At 40.6% G+C, this 20,931-nt stretch overlaps 2 protein-coding genes across 3 annotated transcripts; one reads left to right on the top strand and one right to left on the bottom strand.

The window, feature by feature from the left end:
- Positions 1-908: 908 nt before the first annotated feature.
- On the top strand, positions 909-9,322 carry gdi1 (GDP dissociation inhibitor 1). The gene is made up of 11 exons (XM_085258880.1): positions 909-1,206; positions 2,182-2,289; positions 2,468-2,567; positions 3,330-3,464; positions 3,550-3,748; positions 3,928-4,059; positions 4,162-4,261; positions 4,407-4,578; positions 5,233-5,377; positions 5,485-5,539; positions 6,528-9,322. The coding sequence occupies exons 1-11, from the start codon at positions 1,162-1,164 to the stop codon at positions 6,678-6,680; spliced, it is 1,344 nt and encodes a 447-aa protein (XP_085115006.1). The 5' UTR covers positions 909-1,161; the 3' UTR covers positions 6,681-9,322.
- Positions 9,317-20,642, bottom strand: itih6 (inter-alpha-trypsin inhibitor heavy chain family member 6). Of its 2 annotated transcripts, none has more exons than XM_085258877.1 (17): positions 20,271-20,642; positions 19,527-19,562; positions 18,652-18,806; positions 16,852-16,962; positions 16,449-16,699; positions 16,060-16,229; positions 15,844-15,960; positions 15,546-15,717; positions 13,849-15,423; positions 13,671-13,703; positions 12,429-12,446; positions 12,270-12,317; positions 12,159-12,179; positions 11,977-12,072; positions 11,773-11,886; positions 11,308-11,691; positions 9,317-10,163 (listed from the first exon to the last, which is right to left on the bottom strand). In XM_085258877.1, the coding sequence occupies exons 1-17, from the start codon at positions 20,388-20,390 to the stop codon at positions 9,901-9,903; spliced, it is 3,684 nt and encodes a 1,227-aa protein (XP_085115003.1). In that variant the 5' UTR covers positions 20,391-20,642; the 3' UTR covers positions 9,317-9,900. The 2 variants fall into 2 exon arrangements, with proteins under 2 accessions (XP_085115003.1, XP_085115005.1); XM_085258879.1 differs by having other exon boundaries at positions 11,977-12,021.
- Positions 20,643-20,931: the final 289 nt, after the last annotated feature.

The following is a 20,931-nucleotide window of genomic DNA, read 5'->3' as shown; positions in this document are numbered from 1 at the left end:
GAGATGAATAATTACTAATAATTAAATAAACAGTAGCCTAATAACAGTTATGTTAATGCTGTAGTTACTTATCATTTTACCTGTCCCAAAAAGCATAATTATGCTAACATCTTACTGCTGAACTCCTATGTGATATTATCAAATGTAAGGCATATATAAACCTCAGCATCACGGTAACATAAAAAGGACAATATATTAATCATTCAGTGATCATGACTGCATAATTAACTCTGTATAACAAATACTTTTACTTTAGCTACTTGGGACTGTAGGTAGCGTTTCACAGCCAAAACAGACTACTTAAATAGGAATGTGACATTTACTTAAAAAAGAGGCCTAAATGCTTGTTTAGCCACTTTGCAGAAAGGTTATCCAAATCTTTTGCAGCACTGCTTTTCTTGTAACACCGTCTTTATTGGGAGACAGGGCTGCAGAAAAGACACTTTTCTTTAATAATATTTAAATCCGATCAAACATTACGACCCCCTGCCATACTCCTGGTCCCCCACCCCACACCCCTGTACCACCCCGTTAAAAAGAAAGAAAGAAGAAAAGCTTGGAAACACCCCTGCTGTAAAGGCCTAGTGCGTGCGCTCAGTCAGTGAAAGCAACTCCCATCCACACAGCTGTAGCAGCGGAAGGATATCGCTGCCTTCATCCACGCAACGCTGCGCCTACAACTGGGAAGGAAAGATAGAATAAGAAATTAGAGAACACAAACATTGTGGTTTCAAAATGGCCAAAAACAAAAGCCAAACTCCACAACAGCACAGCCCGTGTGCAAAATAAACAATCGCCAAAGCCGGCTCAAAGCGGCGTCTCTCGCTTTGCAGCTTGAGTCCATTGTGTGGCAGGATGGGAAATAGGGAAGGAGGATGCGCACTATTTGCCGACGCGCAGTGACATTGTTCTAGACTGCTCCACGATCAGGGCCATCTTTGGTCGTCCTCGCCGGTGACAGTGTGGACTGTGTATTCCATTGGCCATTTATACCCAATGATTAATAAATAATATTTTACTTTGAAGAGCAATTTAAAGGACCTGTGCAGAGACAGTGAGAGACAGTTACCCGGTTTGTGGACTAACCAATTTTATTTGCTTTCAATACCCTTCATTTCTCAAGGCAAAAAGAGGGCGAGACGGGAGAGGCGGTGAGACAACATGGATGAGGAATATGATGTGATCGTTTTGGGCACCGGACTCACAGTGAGTAGTCAAGCTTCGTTTTGTCTGCACAGAAACATACCGAATTGATTCTGTCAGCTTCCCAAAAGATGGTTTTAGCCAGATCAGTGGCCCGATATCCTCTATCCTAGCCAAAGAGTGGAAGCCCCTTGCTTCCCGGCGTGCGTGTCACATTAGAAATTTATCACAAGAGATGCTCTTTGGAAATAAACCGCACCAGCTGATCTGCTTGTACACGACGAGAAGAAAATAGTTCCTCGACCGGGAGTTGTTTGCTTTCCAGAGTCACAGCCGGCTCAGTGTTGTGTTACACCCAGCAGCATCTTTTAGGCGTAACCCTACAGTGTGTCATGGTCCTCTTTGCATAGGCAGGCCTCCATCCTGAGGTTGGCGCAGGCCTGAGCTCCGGTTTATTAAATGACAGAGCTTTTCACTGCTGCCACTATCGCCGCACTTTCCTTTCACTCATCACACCCTCTGCGGCAGAAGTGCGCTTTCTGTGCTATTCTCCCAGCTCTTTGCAGACACGGAAGCGGATATTCTGGTAGTTTTATAAATGGAATCAAATACAACGATGCATATCCACACAATTTTTATTTTTTATGTAATACATTTTTAATTACATTATTGTTATTATTATTATTATTATTAGTATTATTATTATCGTAGCTACGTTGTTAAGACGATGCAATCACGCATGCGTACATCTTTTCCACTGTCCCCCGCATCCTTCTGTCAGAACCTCCTTACTTCCATTTACATTCAGTGTCTAAACTAAGCAGCGTGCCTATCTCTAACGATATGCTAAGGTCTAGACCAAAATACTAGAAACATTTCTCATCTTGACAACTTAAACTACACCCCTCAATGAATGATTCAACACATCTCTAAAACACTGGAGCCTTGACAGGAGAAGGATTTATTATAGGGCTGTTTTATACCTAAGAGTTATTGATGTGATTGATGTGTTGGATAAATAAATCCGTTTTCGTGCAGGAATGCATTCTGTCTGGGATCATGTCCGTGAATGGCAAGAAGGTTCTGCACATGGACCGAAACCCCTACTACGGTGGGGAGAGCTCTTCCATTACCCCCCTGGAGGAGGTAAGGACTTCTGGGATCTATAAAACCAATCAATAAACTTTTAATGTTTCTCAGTATATCTCATTTTACTTCAAGTCCCATCTGTCACCCTTTTACTGTCTTCATTTGCTAACTGCTTTATTATCTGTAAAGCCTCAGATTCGATGGGCCTCACAGGCTTTCCTTTCCTTTTCCACAGCTGTACAAGCGCTTCAGTCTGCCAGATACCCCACCTGAGTCAATGGGCAGAGGACGTGACTGGAACGTTGACCTCATACCCAAGTTTCTCATGGCCAACGGTTAGAATCCTGTTGCTAATTATATAAAGAAATGCCATAAAAGTTAGCACGTGATAAGTACACAAGAGCCAAAGGGCTTTTCAGACTATTCAACAGGGTAATTCTGGAGCTTAATACTGTGACTGCAAAATGCTTTAATTCTTCAAGGTTGGTCACACACTAACTGCTTGTTTAGGTGACTCTGGAGACCTGGCAATGTAACCTATTTAAGTGGCCAACACCTTTGCCAGCATTAATGCTTGTGGGTGGTGTTTTACCATGTCCTGGTGTTTTATAAGCAGTGCCATTCGTGACAGGAACAAATAAAATGCTGGGACTTTTTTCTCTCCTGGCCTTTAATCTTTGTTCCAATCAGTATTTTTTCAGAGGCCATCATATTTGTCCATGAAGTTTTTCCACTTTTTTGTGCATTTCCTCATATTTATTCTAGTAATTTTCAAAACCCCCCACCAGGAATCTGATGACATTTCTGAGTTCTTACATTAAGACGGTGGCTGTTGTCCTCTTAGTGATCCATTCAAAAACTAGGGTAAAAAAGTAGCTGGAAATGCATAGGAGGAATCGACCAGACTAAGCAGGCGAAATACAATAGCTGTGGGATTTGTTAACGCGACATATAGTTATATTTCCTGTGAGGTGCGCGTCATGTTACAGCATGTTATGTTGTAGGCTTTCAAGGGATTTGTGGTTATGTTGTATATGTAGTGTGGATTTAACACAGAGCCTGTAAGATGTTGCGTGTGTTTGCCTCCCTGATTGCAGGTCAGCTTGTAAAGATGCTGCTATACACAGAAGTGACACGGTATCTGGACTTTAAAGTAGTGGAAGGCAGCTTTGTCTACAAAGGAGGAAAGATCTACAAGGTGCCATCAACTGAGACTGAGGCACTAGCTTCAAGTAAGTCACCTGAATGTTGTCTCATTACGTTTGGCACGCGATGACGTCGACAGTAGAGTGCTGAAACCTCGGTTTGAATTCACAGATCTGATGGGAATGTTTGAAAAGAGGAGGTTTCGAAAGTTTTTAGTCTTTGTGGCCAATTTTGATGAGAATGACCCCAAGACCTTTGAGGGCGTGGACCCTAAAACCACAACGATGAGGGACGTTTACAAGAAGTTTGACCTCGGTCAGGATGTCATTGACTTCACTGGCCACGCCCTGGCCCTCTACAGGACAGATGAGTAAGAACAACATCACCCATCATCAACCGTTTAATTGTTTATTTCTGCTTAATGTCACAGTTGCATGCTTTCAAATATGAGTCACAGATGTTCTTATCGGGGAATACCAAGGGTTTATTGTTATTATGTGCTTAAACAGATACCAATGGGGTTCTCACATTGCTTTTGCTCCACTTCAGCTATCTTGATGTTCCTTGTTTGGAGACGATCAACCGTATCAAACTCTACAGTGAATCACTGGCACGGTATGGCAAGAGCCCTTATCTCTACCCCCTCTATGGTCTGGGAGAACTGCCACAGGGCTTTGCCAGGTATTTTAACTTAAATTAAACTTCTGATATTTATGATGGAGTCTGTCATAACTATATAAACCACTCCTCGAGTTAACGGATCATACTCGTTTGTAATCTTAGGTTGAGTGCAATCTATGGAGGAACCTACATGCTGAACAAACCTGTGGATGAGATCGTGATGGAAGGTGGTAAAGTGATTGGAGTAAAGTCTGAGGGCGAGGTAAAGCAGATTCTGCCTTATTGTCCACAACTACACAAGTTTAACAGTATCATTACAAATTTTAAAGTGGTTACGCCTAAGGTTTATTCAGCCAAATGCACTTAGCCAGCAGACTCACATCATTACTGTCTCGTTCCCACTGCAGGTGGCTCGTTGTAAGCAGCTCATTTGCGACCCTAGTTACATCCCAGACCGTGTCCGTAAAGCGGGTCAGGTGATCCGTGTGATCTGCATCCTCAGCCATCCCATCAAAAACACTAATGATGCCAACTCCTGTCAGATCATCATTCCTCAGAATCAGGTTAATCGCAACTCAGGTGAGCAATATTTTCTATATTCAATATTTCTGCTTTTTATTCTTCAAAGAAATGGTGCAGATTTAGTCCCCTACAGATTAAATTTAGATTATTTTTTAACATCCCTAATCAATAAACATCAGACTCCATGTTAAATGTGACAAACTAGAAGTGATGAGCTCTGCAGTTGCCCTTAGCTCCATGGTGCCTTTTAGCACCTTTCTGCTAATAGTTTCAGTTGTACTGTTTTGATTTACTATCACTGTTACTCACCTGATTTAAACAGTAAAGTTGGAAAAAATAAAAGAAGGAAGGAAAATAAGCACTATAGACAACTTGCTTGACAACAAGAAGAAGAAAGACAATTTAAAAAAGTAACTTGTGCATATACTGGAGCAACCCTGAGATTTTTTTGTTTTGTTAAAAAGTTATGGAAACAAAAGCAAAGCTAAAGGAAATGAGATATGAGACACACAGCAGGTGGCTAGAAACATGACTCCAGATGAATGCTTATATAAACAGGCAACTGTTTACTCAACTGGGACGATAACGTGTCAGTGTGTATACAGCTCGTTCCTGCTGCCTCCAAGTGGACAAAAACGTCAATTAATCCAGCTTGAAGTTAACTCTTGATTTAACCATCTCTTCCTGTTAACTCCTTTGTCTGTTCTTTAGACATCTATGTGTGCATGATCTCCTATGCTCACAACGTGGCGGCCCAGGGGAAGTACATCGCTATTGTCAGCACCACAGTGGAAACCAGTGAACCTGAGAATGAAATTGAGCCAGCTCTGGAGCTGCTGGAGCCCATCGACCAAAAGTGAGTCCCACATTTTACTTCTTGCTTATTCAAATTCATGTATGTTTTTAGTTACATGGGGGGGGGTGCATATATAACTGGGATAAATCACATTTTTTTCCCCACAGGTTTGTGGCTATTAGCGACCTTTATGAGCCCACAGATGATGGTACTGAGAGCCAGGTGAGACATTTTTTCCAAGGGTAACATCCAGAAAAAATATTGTATTTTACAATATAACAAATTAATATGCTGCCACAACTAATACGGCTGAGTTGAAGGGTCAGTTGACCAGTTTGTTGCAAAGAAATGTTGTACTAGATAGGTAATTATCATTCTATCATAGACTGTCCATAGAAGATGGCTGTAGTGATGATCTAGTGATGTCACTTGTATCGTGATCTCCTTTTTGGAAGCTTCAATTTTATGGGCAACAGCTGGCCCGCTTGGTTATTTTGGACCCATAAATGGGTTGCTAACCAAACTTGGGTTAACAAGTTTGGTTAGCAAGAGGCACCCATAAACTATGAGTACATAAAATAGATGCAGACACCTGCTAATTAGTGCTAAGTTCCATACAGAATGATAGAATTCACTCACCAAATGCATAGCGCTTTTAATACAGTTAAATGCAAGATATTTGACAGTTAATTGTTTTTAAAATAGCCCAAAAGACCTTAAATAAAGCCCAGATTTGTTTCTGCTCTAAAATGTTAGAATAGGAGGCTGTGGGGATTGACTCACTTTTGAAGCCAGCTTGTATGTGCATGTGAGGCGTTTAGGTGCCAGCTTGAAATTTTAGCTGCAAGCATCAGACTGCTCTAAACAATCAGATTCAGAGTGTTTTTTCCCCTCTTGCCTCTGTATAATGTTACTATGAGTGGATATCCCTAATATGTTCATATTAGACACAGAGCTGTGTTGTGTTTAAACCCTCTGTTTTCAGTCATTTACAAAGCTTTGTTAGGAGATGGGAGATAGATCTGCTTGTTTCAAACAGATAAACTGTGCAGGTGCACAGAGGCCTGGTATGACAATAAATAAGGATCATGCAAAGGTACTTTTGTATATTTTTGAATAAAAATGTGAAGCTGGAAATGAGCACTGCAGCCTCACAGACCTGCTAGCAATGCTGTAAAATCTAACTCTTGTTATTGAACTCTTTCCTCAGATCTTCGCATCAAGGTCCTACGATGCCACCACTCACTTCGAGACCACTTGCAATGACATCAAGGACATCTACAAACGTACGACCGGGAGCGACTTTGACTTTGAAAACATGAAACGCAAACAGAACGATGTGTTTGGGGAGGATGAGCAGTGAGCTAGAGAGGGGGGCTTCTGAGAGAGGGCAAGGCTGGGAAAGGAGGTGGATGCAAAACTGGAGGCAACGGGGCTTTCAGTAGAGGGCCGGGGCTGCCTAAACAGTGCTTTAAAAGCAAAATGGGTAAAATGTGAGAGTGGTGGAGAGGGTGTGCGTCTGAGCCTCTGAGCCCGTCTTCAGCCGTTTGCCTCCACCTCCTCGCGTCGCTCTCTCTCGCCCTCTCTTGGCACGCATTCAGACACATAAATGCTCACAGACACACACATACACGCTTTTCAAATGCTCACATTCCCTTTCTCTGTCACTGAAAAGCAGGGTTGATATGGTTTTTCATTCCATTGTAGAATTTACAGTATAATCATGTCTTAACTATTATCATTAGAGGTGAATTTATTACTTGTTGTTGGCAATTTCCAAAGCATTTCATTCCTCCTGTAACATCGTTCTCCTCATATCAGAGGTTGGGTCGATGGAAGGTTGATGGCACCGAGAGGTCTCAACAGATAGCTCTGACATGAGAGATGTGTAACGGCTTAGTGTAGAATCCTCTGGAAGGGTCACCTCCAGTGGACGTGCATGCATCTTTTACACACAGTAGTATTGTACATAGATTCAAATGACACTGCGGTATGAAGGCTGGACCATTCCACGCATCACTCCTGTCAACCCTGCTTTCACTTTTCTCTTACTTGGTCTTTTACCTGTGTTTCTTCAATAGATGCCGCTCATTTTGGCAAAATCTGTTGGTCGGGCAAAAACAGAAAAAAAACAAAACAAAAAAATGTGATGAAAAGTTACATATAAATGGGCTGTTCTGTCAGCTGATAGTGCTCACTTTGCAATGCTGTTGTGTTTCCTGTGCTAGCAGGCAAGCTAATCAGTGGCTACTAACTGTCAACCCTTCCCTCCTGAAAAAGAAAAACACAAAAAAAGTTTCTTTGTTTATCTCTGTTGTGTGATGTCACTTTTGAATTTGAATAGTTTACTTTCTAACATTTTAAATTATTGAAGAGTTTTATTTCTATATGCTTGGTGCACATTTCACTGGCTGAAGTTATGAAGTTTACAGAGCAGAGGATGAAACCGTGGTCTTCGAGTTGAACATTTACAAGAAAAAGGGAACATTGGGGCAAAAAGGCATGGTGAGGATTTGTCTTGTGTTAGGTGAGGGTTTCTGTGAAGAGATCTGGAAGATTTTTGAAATGGTGAAGGATAAGAATGTATGTGAGGAGATTGTTGTCTTGGCGAAGTTTCACTTGCGGGGGAAGAGAGTGAAGACTGAAATTTCGGCTCTCAGTGGAAGCACCAGATTGTGTCTTGGTTGTTTCAACCCTTGTGTTTGTCATTGAGATAAGTCATTACCCTTGGGATTAAAACTCAGAAAAAAATTGTAGTGTGACATAGAGGGAAAAGCAAGAAATTTTCAAAAGACTGTAGCATAGCATAAGTATGAAACCACAGTTCCAAGTGCCGCCCCATGAGAGTGAACCAAGATGCTTTTATTTGGTTGTAGCCTTAATTTTGGGTCTAATTCAAATGTTTGGACCCATTCAAAACATTGACTGCTTTGTTTTTACTAACATGTAGTGGGAGGCCAGTCTTGTGCCAAAACTGGTGATTCTGTTATTGGCAAAGCTCGCTGACATTAAAAGTTTGGTGGTGTATGTTGCTCTGCAGAGCTGGCTGAACACTATAGAGAGGATGCTGTTTCCTACCGAGTCAGAGGTGTTATTGTACACCTGAGACAGTTCCTCATATCTCTACAGTGCACACTCGCAGTCAGATTGATCTGTGGCTTGGCTCGTTATGGATCAAAACAAACACGAGATGCTACGATCCATTTTACTTTACTGAAAACTGAAGCGGTTCCATTTCACTTTATCCACCGCGACCAACCCCTTGACAACTCTAAACAAAGTTATCGCATCTGGGGTGTTGACGTGTCTTATCTTTGAGCTCTATTTATTTGAATTTCGCTGACGTATCGTGGAAGGGTTTACGTCAAATGCTGAATATGCTATGCTAATAGTTTACGTTCTGATGATAAAATGGATTTAAAACGTTATGCACACCGATTTCTTTTGTTTGTTTATTTGCTGTGTCATGTGTTATGTTTACCTAATTTAGTGATCATTCCAGTGTTGCATCAGGATTTAATGATTTTTAGCATTCCTAAGAAACAGGTTTTGATGGAGGGACAACAGCAGCAGTCAGTCATAGATCTGGAGTCAAAATCGATACAGCTGTGTGTTCGCACTGTGCGTCATTTAACATTGTGTGTGCTCTTCATCCTGGAAACACATTATCTGGTGATAACTGGAATACTGTTTACTTCTTGAACATAGATATATCTGAAGCCCCCCCACCCACCCTTCCTCAGCATCAGATACTATCCTCTTTTTTATTTATTGAAAACAAAAGCCTCATGTGTGGTTGTACTGTTTAGTATGGCCTTTGAAAACCACTATTGACAAATATCCCTTGAAATTGACAAAAGAAATAGACTGAGTAGTAGAAAACTTACTGTCCTTGTTTGATCACTAGTATGTGAACAATGCCTAATGTCTTGTGTAACAAATAAAATGAATTAAACTATGAATGAAATGACAGAAAAATAAAAAGCACATGGCAAACCTGGAAAAGGCTGATTTGTGTTGCTTATTAAAGATGCAATGCTGACACGGGAAGTTTATCTATACACAAATACATACATTAATGTTTTATATACACTTGTACTAAAAATACAACTTATTGAATTACACTATGATTACAAGTAATTCTGAAAGATAGCTTTTGACTATCAAAAATTCAATCATAAAATATAAGAATAATCTGATAAACAACTTGTAAACAGGGTTGTTTTGCAAGACATTTTGGAGCATGCGCAAACTGCTGCAGCAACCATTGGATATTTTGTAGTTGCCATGCGACCAGGAGTACATTGCGTCTCTGTCATAGATACGAAGCTTGAATCTGGTTCAAATTCAGTGGTGGAGATGGAACAAGGGCACCATTCAATCCTTTGCTGTATTTACTTCTTTACAGGAAACTTTTCTTTGCAGTCTGTAATCTGTCCCACCCTTCCAGAAAGCCATTCAGGCAACTAACCCAGTTGGATCCCAGCTTTGGTTCATCCTTTTGTGATAACCTATCCACATTACCTGCTGTGACTTGAGCTGTGCAGCAAACAGACAACATGGTGGAAATGACTCGGCTAGAATTACACATGATTCACCACGTAGCTCTCATACGAATGACCCAGTAGTCTCTCTATCTCTGTCTTGGGCACCACCCAGCAGCTGCTTCGGTGGCGTTTTTGCACCGAGTCCTTCAGCGTCTTGTCTTGCAGGGTAACTGGCATTTGCTCTGATCCCCACCTCAGGATCCCTCTGGCCAGAATTTGTTCCTTCTTAACTCGATGAAGACCTTCATCCACATAGTCTTTCACCACTGTTATATTAATGTCAGCGCGTTGAAACTGGCCTGCAGATGGATAAAGGACAGAAATGATGAGAAGTAACAACTTAAACTCACTTCCTGTATTCATCTATAAATTTGAGGTATCCGATTATTATTTTTTGACACTTGATTGAGTAAATAAGCACGTTTGATTGCTCTATTTATCATTTACATTTAACACTAAGATCATAGACTGTACATAAAAGATGGAAAGTGTCTTCGAGTCTAAAAAGTAAGGCCTTCTGTAGTGTGCTACATTCTTTTGTTAAAAGTTTTAAAATCCATGTGTACAAGAGATTGTTTACATAATGCTTGTTTGGTATATTACAAAACAGTCATCATCACATCAAGTACTGGAGTTGGCTGACAAGTCAGTACAGTATGAATATGCAGCAGCCCCCATTTACACTGTCAGGTCCACTACATTATTAATGATGCATCATACTTCAAAAAACTATGATGATGAAATGCTTTAAATGGTAAAATAGTCAAATAAAATAGTAAAAATGGTCAACAACAGGCTTCAAAGTAATGGTAATAGTGGCTACATAATCTTTTATATAGAGTCTATGATTAAGCAAAGAGACATACTAACCCCAAATCCCATTAGCTCCTTAGACTACCTTAACCTGGATGACTGAGAACCTACGTTGACACTTACGGTTGCGATGGGATTTAAACATTTGTAGCATTAGTTAGCTGATGTTTAGGTTGGCAATGGTAGAAATTAGAAAGGTTGTACATTAAACTGTTGACAGTGAGGTTTGCAGGTTTTTTTCTAGTAATCAGATCAGGAAGGAGATATTGATCCTGAATATTTTTGTTTATTTGCTATTTATTTTTTTATTACATTCAAGGGAACTATTGGCTGAGATGAAGCATCTTCCAGAAAACTAAAGAAGTCCAGTTGTCTTCTTTTTTTAAGCTAGTAAGACTGAATACAACAACTCTCTTTCTATAACTGATATCACATCTACAGAAATGAAAATTGAATGTCGTGGCCAGCTTTCTTTTAAACCACTGGGCACAGTAGCCAACAGTGTAGTATTTAAAATGGTTTTGTAAGTGGGAGCTTTTTATCTGCAATTAAGTATTTTAAGTGTTTTATGCCATATGTACCAAAACAAAACAACATATTCATTTTCAGTGGAAGCTTCAGTGTACGCACCCAGAAGGCCTTGGGTGGAGTCAGAAAGCCCTCGCCCATCTGTGATGTAAAAGCCCAGGTGAGCCAACTGCAGGTAGCTTGGATGTTTATAATGATGGAACAGGACCAGGAACTGCACGCCCTCTGCCAGCTCGATCCAGCAGCTCTGGTGGTTGTCCACAGTAACAGTCACGCCTTGCCTCGTCACTGATCCCTGCTGATTGATGGGAAGCGTATCCCGCCCTTCACCTTCCAAAACTACAGCGTCCAGCGTGAGTGTGATCATGATGTCACCAGAGTTGCCCGTGACCGCGGAGATTGTGAGCTGGTCAAAGTAGTTTCGCAAACGGTCTTCAACACCATCTTTGGAGGGAGCCCCCATTAGGTGGCCATCTACAATGATATCTTGAAGAGAAAGGAGACATATGTAGACGTTTAAACACCAAAATTACAGTGTCAGATTATAGATCTTATTGCTCTGCATACTTCTCTCTGGGTCTTCCAGCAGTCTGAGGACATCATTAGCCCTGCCATCTACTGTGAAACACAGGTTTTGGTGAAGCTTTGCTAGCTGGACCACAAAATGAGGATCTCCATCAACTGCAAAAGATAATATTTAGTATATACATTAACTACTGAAATTAGTTTAAGGGCCTACTAAAGAGAAAATAAATAAAATGTTGACTCAACCTGATGAGGAGAATCCCCTGATGGCTCCCATTTTGGGTTGAGGCTCTAAAAACACAAGACATTCAGCTAAAGGACAATCCTCCTCACTCCCAAGCACTGAAACCAATGACAGGACTGTATTGCAAGCAGCATCTTTACAGTTAATGACTTTATATGCAGCTTTTGCATTCTCAAATACTCACCAAAAGTGTCAGTAATATACCCTGAAAATAAGTCAGACATGTATTGTAAAGAAACATTTCAGGTCGTAAGTGAGGGTAGAGTATTGCTTCCAATATACATTGAAAACTTACAGTTATCTTGATCGTCATCGTAATCATATTCATAGGTTGCATCATAGTCTGAGAAATGGAAACAATGTATGAAAAGCAGGTTCACTTCACACTGCACTGCTCACCAAAGGAGCTGATTTTAGAAATAACAGAATATAATGATTTAATCATGATGCTTACCTTTCACCAGGTCAATATCTATTTAATAGAAAAGATATGCAAATTATTACTGATTTATATTCTGATATATATAGTTGTCATGGTGTATTTTAACAGCTAGATAATGTTACTGAATCTAAGAACTGTGTACAGTATTTTAAAATGCAAATTTATCATTTTAAAATATATATAACACAATTTTGAAAAGCATTTGATTAATTTCCTCTTATGTTGTTTTTATAGTTTTATAGTTTAATTTTGTTTTATTTACTGTTATATTGTTTATATTTCCATTTCCTGTGTTGTAAAGCACTTTGTGATTTTTTATCTGTGAAAAGCGCTATATAAATAAATTTTACTTACTTACTTACAATTATAAAATATGTTGTTTTTGCTTCAACACTGAAAATAAAGCATTTCTTTAATTCTTTAAAGCGAACATTTCCACCAGAGAATAATTTCCCCTCCAATGTTGTCAGATGCTTTAATTTCCAGAGACAATTTTATGAAGGGGAACTATTATGCTCAATTATCACTTTCTATTTTTTTTCATCCTATTTGTCCATCCCTCCTTCTTTGTCTTTGGATGAACTCGGTCAAAGTGAGGCATTTTCTTATTTTTCAAAATTTCCTGCTTTCGATAATACAGGAAAAATGTACAACAACACAACAACATCAGCTGAGTTCTTCAGTGACCTGCAGTAAGCTGAGTTTCCTTTGCCATACTGAACCAGGAAATTGGTCCTGATATGAAATAAAGATACCCAAAGAGTGATCAGGATGTCCGCATTTAGCATATCTGACCACTACAGTATGTTCACTATGTACAAGAGTTTCATTTTGGTTTTTTTATTAAACTTGTCCATAATCTCGAGTGTGTCCTAACTTTTTAGTCCTGCCCACTTGCAGTGAACCCTTCTGTTTTTGAGGTGCTGCCAGTCAAGTTTTTTTTTTTTTTTTTGCCTTTAATTAAAGCGTGTATTAACAGATTTCAGATGGCAGATAAATTAAAGAGCTATGTCAAGGTCCAGTATAAGATGAACAGGAATTATTCTAAACTTAGACTTATGTTAACCTACTCTAGAATCCAAGAATAAAAGTACAGGGCACTACAATAGGTCCCCTTTAAGTAAATTCTATTCTTGTATATGATATAACTATTACTACTAGCTCCAGTATAAACAGGTACAAATCTATACAAATATATACAAATAGCGCTTTGACTAACAAAGCGTTTGTTATAGAGAGGAAATCCAGTTTTACCTCGTCTTTGAATTTGAATGGAAGAAGAGACATCTAGTGGAGAGACAATAAACAGTTCAATAAATGATAAACAAACAGTCTACTCCTCATCATCCACCTTATAACTCCCAGGTTGCAAAAAAAGCTTTGACTGTGAATTAAGCTCAGCACACAACAGATGAGACGAGGTGTAACCTACCCAGAAGCTGTGCTGCCTCCCACAGTTGTTCCCCATCTGTTACGCCAGGCATGGGAGCAAAGGTAGCTGACACTAGGGTGGCAATCCTCAGGTCTGTGTCAACATTTGATTTTGTGATGTTGTTTTCCACTGCTGGAGCTGGAGCTGGAGTGGGAGAGGTTAGTGTAGATGACAAGTGAGTGAGGGAAGGAGTGCTTTCGGACAGGTGAGCATATGGAGCAGACGATGTGCTGTTCTTTGCTCTTAGAGTCACTTTGACAGGAGGGAGAGCTGTCCGTGCTGTACTGGGTAGGGGGGCAGGGTTAGTTCTGACTGAACTTAGTGGTGGTGAGAGACTGGTGGTGAATGTCAGCATAGGGGTGGTTGTGGGAGTATTTGGTTTCTTGGCATTGGGCAGGGGAGTGGAGACCTTTCCAGGTGCAGGAGGTGGTGCTGTTTTTAAAATCTTTAGCAGAGAAGTGGGTATCTTTCCAGCTGGAGGAGGAGGAGACGTTTTCAGGCCATTATGGGAAGGAGTGAGCTTTTTAGCAGAGAATGGTGCAGGGGCTGTTTTCATAGAGCTCGGACTTGAGGTTGTAGCTGCTTTTTTGGATGATGTAACCACTGATGTTTTGGGGGGTTTTAGGGTATTTGGAGGTGGCTTAGGCAGGCCTGGATTTAACTTCTTATGCTTAAGGTTAGGTGGTGAGCCGGACTTCTTTGCTACACCAGCAGCTGACATTTTGGTTGTAGCTGTAGTTGTTGCTGTTGTGGTTATAGTGGCAGCTGTGGTGGGTTCTGGAGTGGTTGGACTTTGAGTTGCTTCATCTTCATCTGGCTTAACTACAACTAAAGAAGTGACTGGTGTAACAAAGTTATATTTGAGGGAGAGGTTGGTTGCTTTATCTGTTAGCAACTTTTGAGTTGCAGGATCAGTAGAATTCAGTTTAGCCAGTAGAAGCTCTTTGATAGTGAAATATGCCCAGAGGCGATGAACAAAGCTGGATATCCCTTCTAAATCTCCCGAACACTCAAGTGAATCTGTTGTCCCATTTTCTTGGGAAATAAACACGTCGTTCTCCAGCTTCATTTGCTGCTTTGAATCTATAGCTGAGACTAGCACCTTTAAATCTTTGACCCCGGTCTTAACTCTCCCAGTCACAACCAACTCAGATCCTTGGAAGTAGTTTGGAAAAAGGGAGCGGGTGACATCAAATGCTTGATCATCCAGATAAGACAGCTGTATGTCTGATAACAAAGGGCTAGCTACTTCATCATAGAAGTCCTTAAGCTGCAAGGCTGCATCTGCATCTTCATACACCATCCGGGCTACACCTCGGTTTTCCAGAGCCAGGCGTTTGAGAAGCAGGAAGTCTGCATCATCTCCAAAGGCAAGGCCAAACAGAGAGGCCGAGCCCAAAGCCTTCTTGGCATTACTGAGGATAGTCTCACTGGATGTGACTCCAATGGTTGCTTCCCCATCAGTGAGGAAAATCACCAGAGGAACACGATGAGATGAGGTGCGTCTGGAAGGGCCAGAGGATGGAGGATTGACAAGCTGGGCAGCTGAGAGCAGAGCTGCATTAATATTGGTCCCTGACACAAAGGAGTGGAAAAAGGAGAGAATTAGTTGAAGGCACAAGTTTAACAATCAGCTGATGCAATGATTCAAATTGTGTACAGTGCAGCAGTTCAGTCAGTATCAGTTTTGGACTCACATCCTTCTGCTATAATCCTCTTCACAAACTCTTTGGCTTCCCATACATTCTGCCGAGTTGCCCGCACTGTTTTGCCTTTTTTCCAAGTGTGAACCTTGTCCGAGAAGGTGATGATGTTGAAGTGGTCTCCCTCTCTAAGGTCCCCAAGGATGGTGCTCATAGCTTGCTTTGTCTACTGACAGAAATTCTTGGAATTATTTACAGAAAACCGACGTTGCTGTCATATGTGAGCAAGTTTCTTCATCTTAAGACACTTAATACAGGTCTAGCTATCCAAATGAGCCTTTGTCCACTTTACCTGCTTTATCTTATTGCCTATCATTGAGCTACTGACATCAATGACAAATATAACATCCTTAGGAACCACAGGAAGTCCCCTAGGTGCAAAGTAATGCACAAAGTAGCCATCATACACCTGACAGTGAGTGAGAAAAGAGATTGTTAAAAGCAACCTTTGCTTCTATCGGTATTACATGTTTATAGTGTGACAAAGTCAGGAATGAAAGGTGCTGACCTGAACATCACCTATGAGGTCTTTTAGATCCACATCATACTGGATGATGAAATCAGCATTAAGACCATTGGAAGAAATGCTCTTCTGTTGATTTAGAGTCGGAGTGTAGCGGACCCGAGCACACTCGGGACTCTGCTCGACATGAGTAGAGGCAGGGGCATCGGCATTAGCTGTGGGAAACATGCCATGAGGTTGGACTCAAAACCAATAGAAGAGAATTTACAAAATTTCCATCAAAGTAAGTAGACTTATTTGCATTTTTCTCACCAACCATTTAAGAATATACCATCCCTGTGTGGTATGAAATTACAGCCAGCAAAAACAAGACATTATGTTAAGTCAAATAATGCACATGTAAATATTCTGATGGCTAACCGTTCAGATTTTACCTTGAGCTGGGGTGTTGGTGACCGCTTGGCTTGTCCTAAGAGGAAGGACCTTAAGAAAACTGATGCCTGTCCTCTCTCTTATGCAGACATCTAATGTGAGGTTCTGGACAAGTTGACCGGGCCTCAGACCCAGAGTGAGCTCATAGCGGCCGAGCCGACGCTGTAACAGCTCCTCGTACGTCAGGAAGAAGGACACCCTAGCCCCTGATGGCACACTCACTGCAACACGAAACTTCTCAATTTCCCTCTCTCTGCAAAACCACAAATGTAACATTTGCAAAGTTGTATTTCTGTAAATATAGTATGATACTGCAAACATGAAAAAACTACCCCCCCAAAACAAAACATAATATTCTGCAGTTATCAAAGGTGGTAAAAAGTTCCAATTTTCCCTAAGACTGACTTGGTAGCGACAAGTCCTGCTGTTTTTCCTTGCTTCTTAGCTGTGTCGTACATTTTCCTGGCAGCAGCCCTTTCCTTCACCTGGGCCACATACACCTTGCCGCTGGAAGTGCTGATGGGAAAAGGAAAGAAGAAATACCTCTCTGTGTGACACACACGGGGATGTTAAACATGATTTGTTTTACTTTACACATCGTATTTCCACAGAAATTACAAAGCTGCCACACAAACTTGTATACATATCGAGTTCATACAACATGAAAAGGAGGTGAAGGTTATAAACAGGAAGAGTGGAAAAGAGTAATTTTCATGTAAAAATAACAATAATGGAGCGAGAGAGCTCACAAGCTGATGATCCTCCAGGGGAGTGCCACTGTGTGCTACACCCAGCTAAATCCCAACCAAAACCAGCGCTCAAAAATGAGATTAAATTCACACAGTGCACTTTCTAGGCATCGTGACCACTGCTGGCACGTGACAAGGTGCTAAATTAAGGTCAGGTCCACAGAACAAATATATCCAAAGGGAAAAAAACATCAAGAGCTAACTAAAATAAACCCGCAGCCTTGAAGCGGGTCTTGTTTGAAAAGCAGAGCAGAATGGCATGAGAGAGCAGAGTGGAAAATGAAGGTGCTTATATTTATATGTGTGGCTGGCTGAGAGGGTGAAGGAACGGCTGTACGTCAGTGATCTACACATAGAGTTCTTAGTGTTGGAAGCCGAAATGCCAAAGAACTAACGCAATACATATACCACAACTTTTTTCCTCTGGGTATTTAGTGACATACAGGCAGTCTTATGAGTTCTGAATGTCTGTGTGAAAACATTTATGAATGTACGCAAGTCTGTGTGTGACAAGGAGTGAGAGAGAAATGTCAAGAATTATGGGTGCAAGAAGCTGTACGAGCTCCAAACTCACACATACTTAAAAAATTCAAGTCTAAATCCTCCTGTGTACACACACACACACACACACACACACACACACACACACACACACACACGCACGCACACACACACACGGACAGCTGATGTAAGTGTGTGTCTATGCAGCATATCTGAACTGGCAAGGTGCCTTAGTAAACTGTATGGGGGAGAAAGGGGAACTGGGCAAACTCCTATTAACTTTTGGACTTGGGTTTACAAAGCTTGGCATTCATGTACCCTCAGGTTCCTTCTCCTCCTGACCTGCTTCCGCTCCCAAATTCAACTCCGGGCTTGCTGTTTGGCCTGCAGTGTTGACTTATTTGTCTTGTTTATATTTAGCATTTTTAAAGGAGAGCGGTTTTGAAACCTCTCGGTCATAAAATTATGCATCTACTCCAGACCAGAATTCTAGTTTCCTAGAGCAAAAATGATCTACACGTACTAATTTCTACTAATTTGTCTCAAGTTTTACTTTATGATTCAGGCCACCAATGAAAACGATTACTTTTGTTCATTTCAATTTGCGTTATTTCTCAATTGTGAGATACTCTACATATTTATATTGATACTGCTTTTTTTCTATTATTTGTATCTTGTCTTCTCTCTATATAGCAGACAAAAAGCGTTTTTTTTCTTGTCCACTCTATAATGTGGGACTTAGTAGCTATGCATTATTATATTTTAATCAATATACAGGGAACACTACTGGAAGACAGTTATTCAAAAGAGTGAGACACAGATTGGGTGCTGTTTCAGGCTTTTAAAGTAAGAGCAAACAAGTAGAGAAGAAGAAAAGGAAACAGAAAGAACACAGGCACACTAACAAAGAAATGATACCATAGGTAGCAGACTTGATAATACTGGGCCGACTTACATGGTGAAGTTAGAGATGAAAGCAGAGGAGGGCAGGTCCACCTCAAAGGCAGCCTCCTTAGTTATTGGGAGCTGGTTCCACACTGAACTCTGGACTGTAGTAACAGCATAGCGGGACACCACTGAACACTTAACAAGGTAGTCTGTCACCTTCAGCTGGAGACATAAAAAATAAGTGAATAACTTAAAGGTTGGAGAAGAAAGCAGCAAACTGAAGGATTTACAGGAGATTCTCGTCACATAGGAGCAAAGCCCTGTTTTACTGTAAAAATACAAGACGTCAATCAAATCAACTGACTGCAAAAATAGAAATAAAAATAAATAAATTACAGTTTACTGTAGATTTGCCACCTGTATGAATCTTTCCCAGTTGCCACATGCATATGAACTTACTGTCAATGTGGTATCCTTGTTTTTCTTTTTTTATATATTACTGATTCTCCTGCATCAAGCCAGTGAAACAACACAAAGCAGTTCCCTGCAGGGTGTCTGTGCCCTCCTGTTGTTTACTTAGGGACTGCTGGCGCCTACTGAGACCAATCTGGTTAATGCTGGCCACATTAGTGCAGGACAAGGCGACAGGCAGGGGGCAGAGACAGCCACATCAGGCTTCCACCTCAGCGGTATTTAGGAAAGCTGTGGTTTGCCCAAGAATTACTGTATGTTACCAGGGAACTGCTACAGACTGAAGTAACCTGAAGGAAAAATCCCCAGTGGAGTTACTGAAGATATCCTGAGAGGCAGTGGTGGTTGACTGTGAAGCTTGTTGTTCAGTTCAGGTTGTGCAACCAACAGAACAGAATGAAATCTGCACAGCTGTTAGAGCCACAGAACAGCCATTACTTAGCACTATTACAAAAAAATGCACAGACTTACCACTGGTTTTGTTGGTTTGCTTTGACGTTTTGCTCTCTGGAAAAGAAACAAGGCACCACATAAAAAAACAAAAAACAAACCACACTGGTATTTCAAGTGCATTTAGGAAATGGCACATTTTGTAAGTGTAACAAGAGATTCTTGGTTCAATAACTTGTCCAAAATGTCCCATTTTTGAATCAATCTGTACAATCTTCCTGTGTGAGGGTTGGGTCAAGATTGAGTGTCATAACAGTTTGAATCAAAGTCATTCATGAATGGAGGGGAAGTGGAACTGGAAATAAATGCTTTCACTGTATGCAGGCCCGGGCCAGGGTTGCACGGTTCGGTGTCCAATGTTAATTCAATACACTAGTCATTGCTGTGTCAATACATTACCAAATATCCTGTGTATTGGTGCGAAGTTAGCATAAACAAATAGTAAGTGTGGAAACCCCCTAAAGAGAAAGTTACGCAACATTAATTATACGGGTTACAGAAAAATAGGACTATATAATAAGATCTTTTTTGGTAATCTTATTATATAGTTCTCCATTGTGCAAACTTTCACTTTAGGAAATATAGCTTTAATAAATTTTAAATATTTCGCAAAGGGTTGACTGAGATTTACTGGATTTAGATGCATGTTTGTGCGTTTAAAATGCATTAAATATAAAGCTCTGCGTCATTAATATTGTCCTAATGCAATAGGGATGATATTTCAGAAAGCAGCATTAACTGTGTAATAAAAAACCAAAATCTTACCTGTAAATTAATATTCGTGCTAACTTTTGCGTCATAATCCTCTGATAATCCCTCTCGCATGTACAAAGTGAAGAAGACTAGAACACAGGGAACCTTTAAAAACATTTTGCCCTTAATCATTTGGACTTGGTGCTGAAAAATAAGGAAATCGTCCAGTGGTCTCACGCTGACTGAAGCAAGCAGAGCACACGCCTAATTTTTACACTTTTTGCAGTGGGCAGTCCACCCCCTCTCTCGCGTCACCTAAACTGCGGCTTTGATATTGACATAAAAATACATTCAGAAAGGAGCCAAACATCCGTGAGGTGTTGTGGAAGAAAAAATGCCAAAGAGAGTGAAGTTCATTTAGAAACCTGCACGACTTTTCACGGAAAAGGAGGAGGCCGCTTCCAGCATGCATTCATATATACTGGAAACTTTGGGGACTTAACGAGAACTTCAGGAAAACACCAAAACAGTCTCCCCTCCCCAGCTTCTCCGTAACAGCGCTCCTTAAAATAATCACAGTCGTATTTTTTTTCTAATTACTGCCAAATGTTTTCGTTTCACTCGAGCGACATTTCTCAAAGACCCATTATTTAAAAGAAAAAGGAAAAAAAAAGGAAACAGTAACATTGGTCATTAGGTATGTGGGAAGAATTTAGACTTTAATTGTTGCACG

The sequence above is a fragment of the Mchenga conophoros genome, linkage group LG20 (assembly GCF_057382185.1).
Source record: "Mchenga conophoros isolate Kocher_MC1m ecotype Shallow Benthic linkage group LG20, M_conophoros_male_GT1.1, whole genome shotgun sequence".
In the NCBI taxonomy this organism is placed as follows: Eukaryota; Metazoa; Chordata; class Actinopteri; order Cichliformes; family Cichlidae; genus Mchenga; species Mchenga conophoros.
The sequence above is the reverse complement of the archived record's forward strand: the minus strand, read 5'-3'. Positions and strand labels throughout refer to the sequence as shown.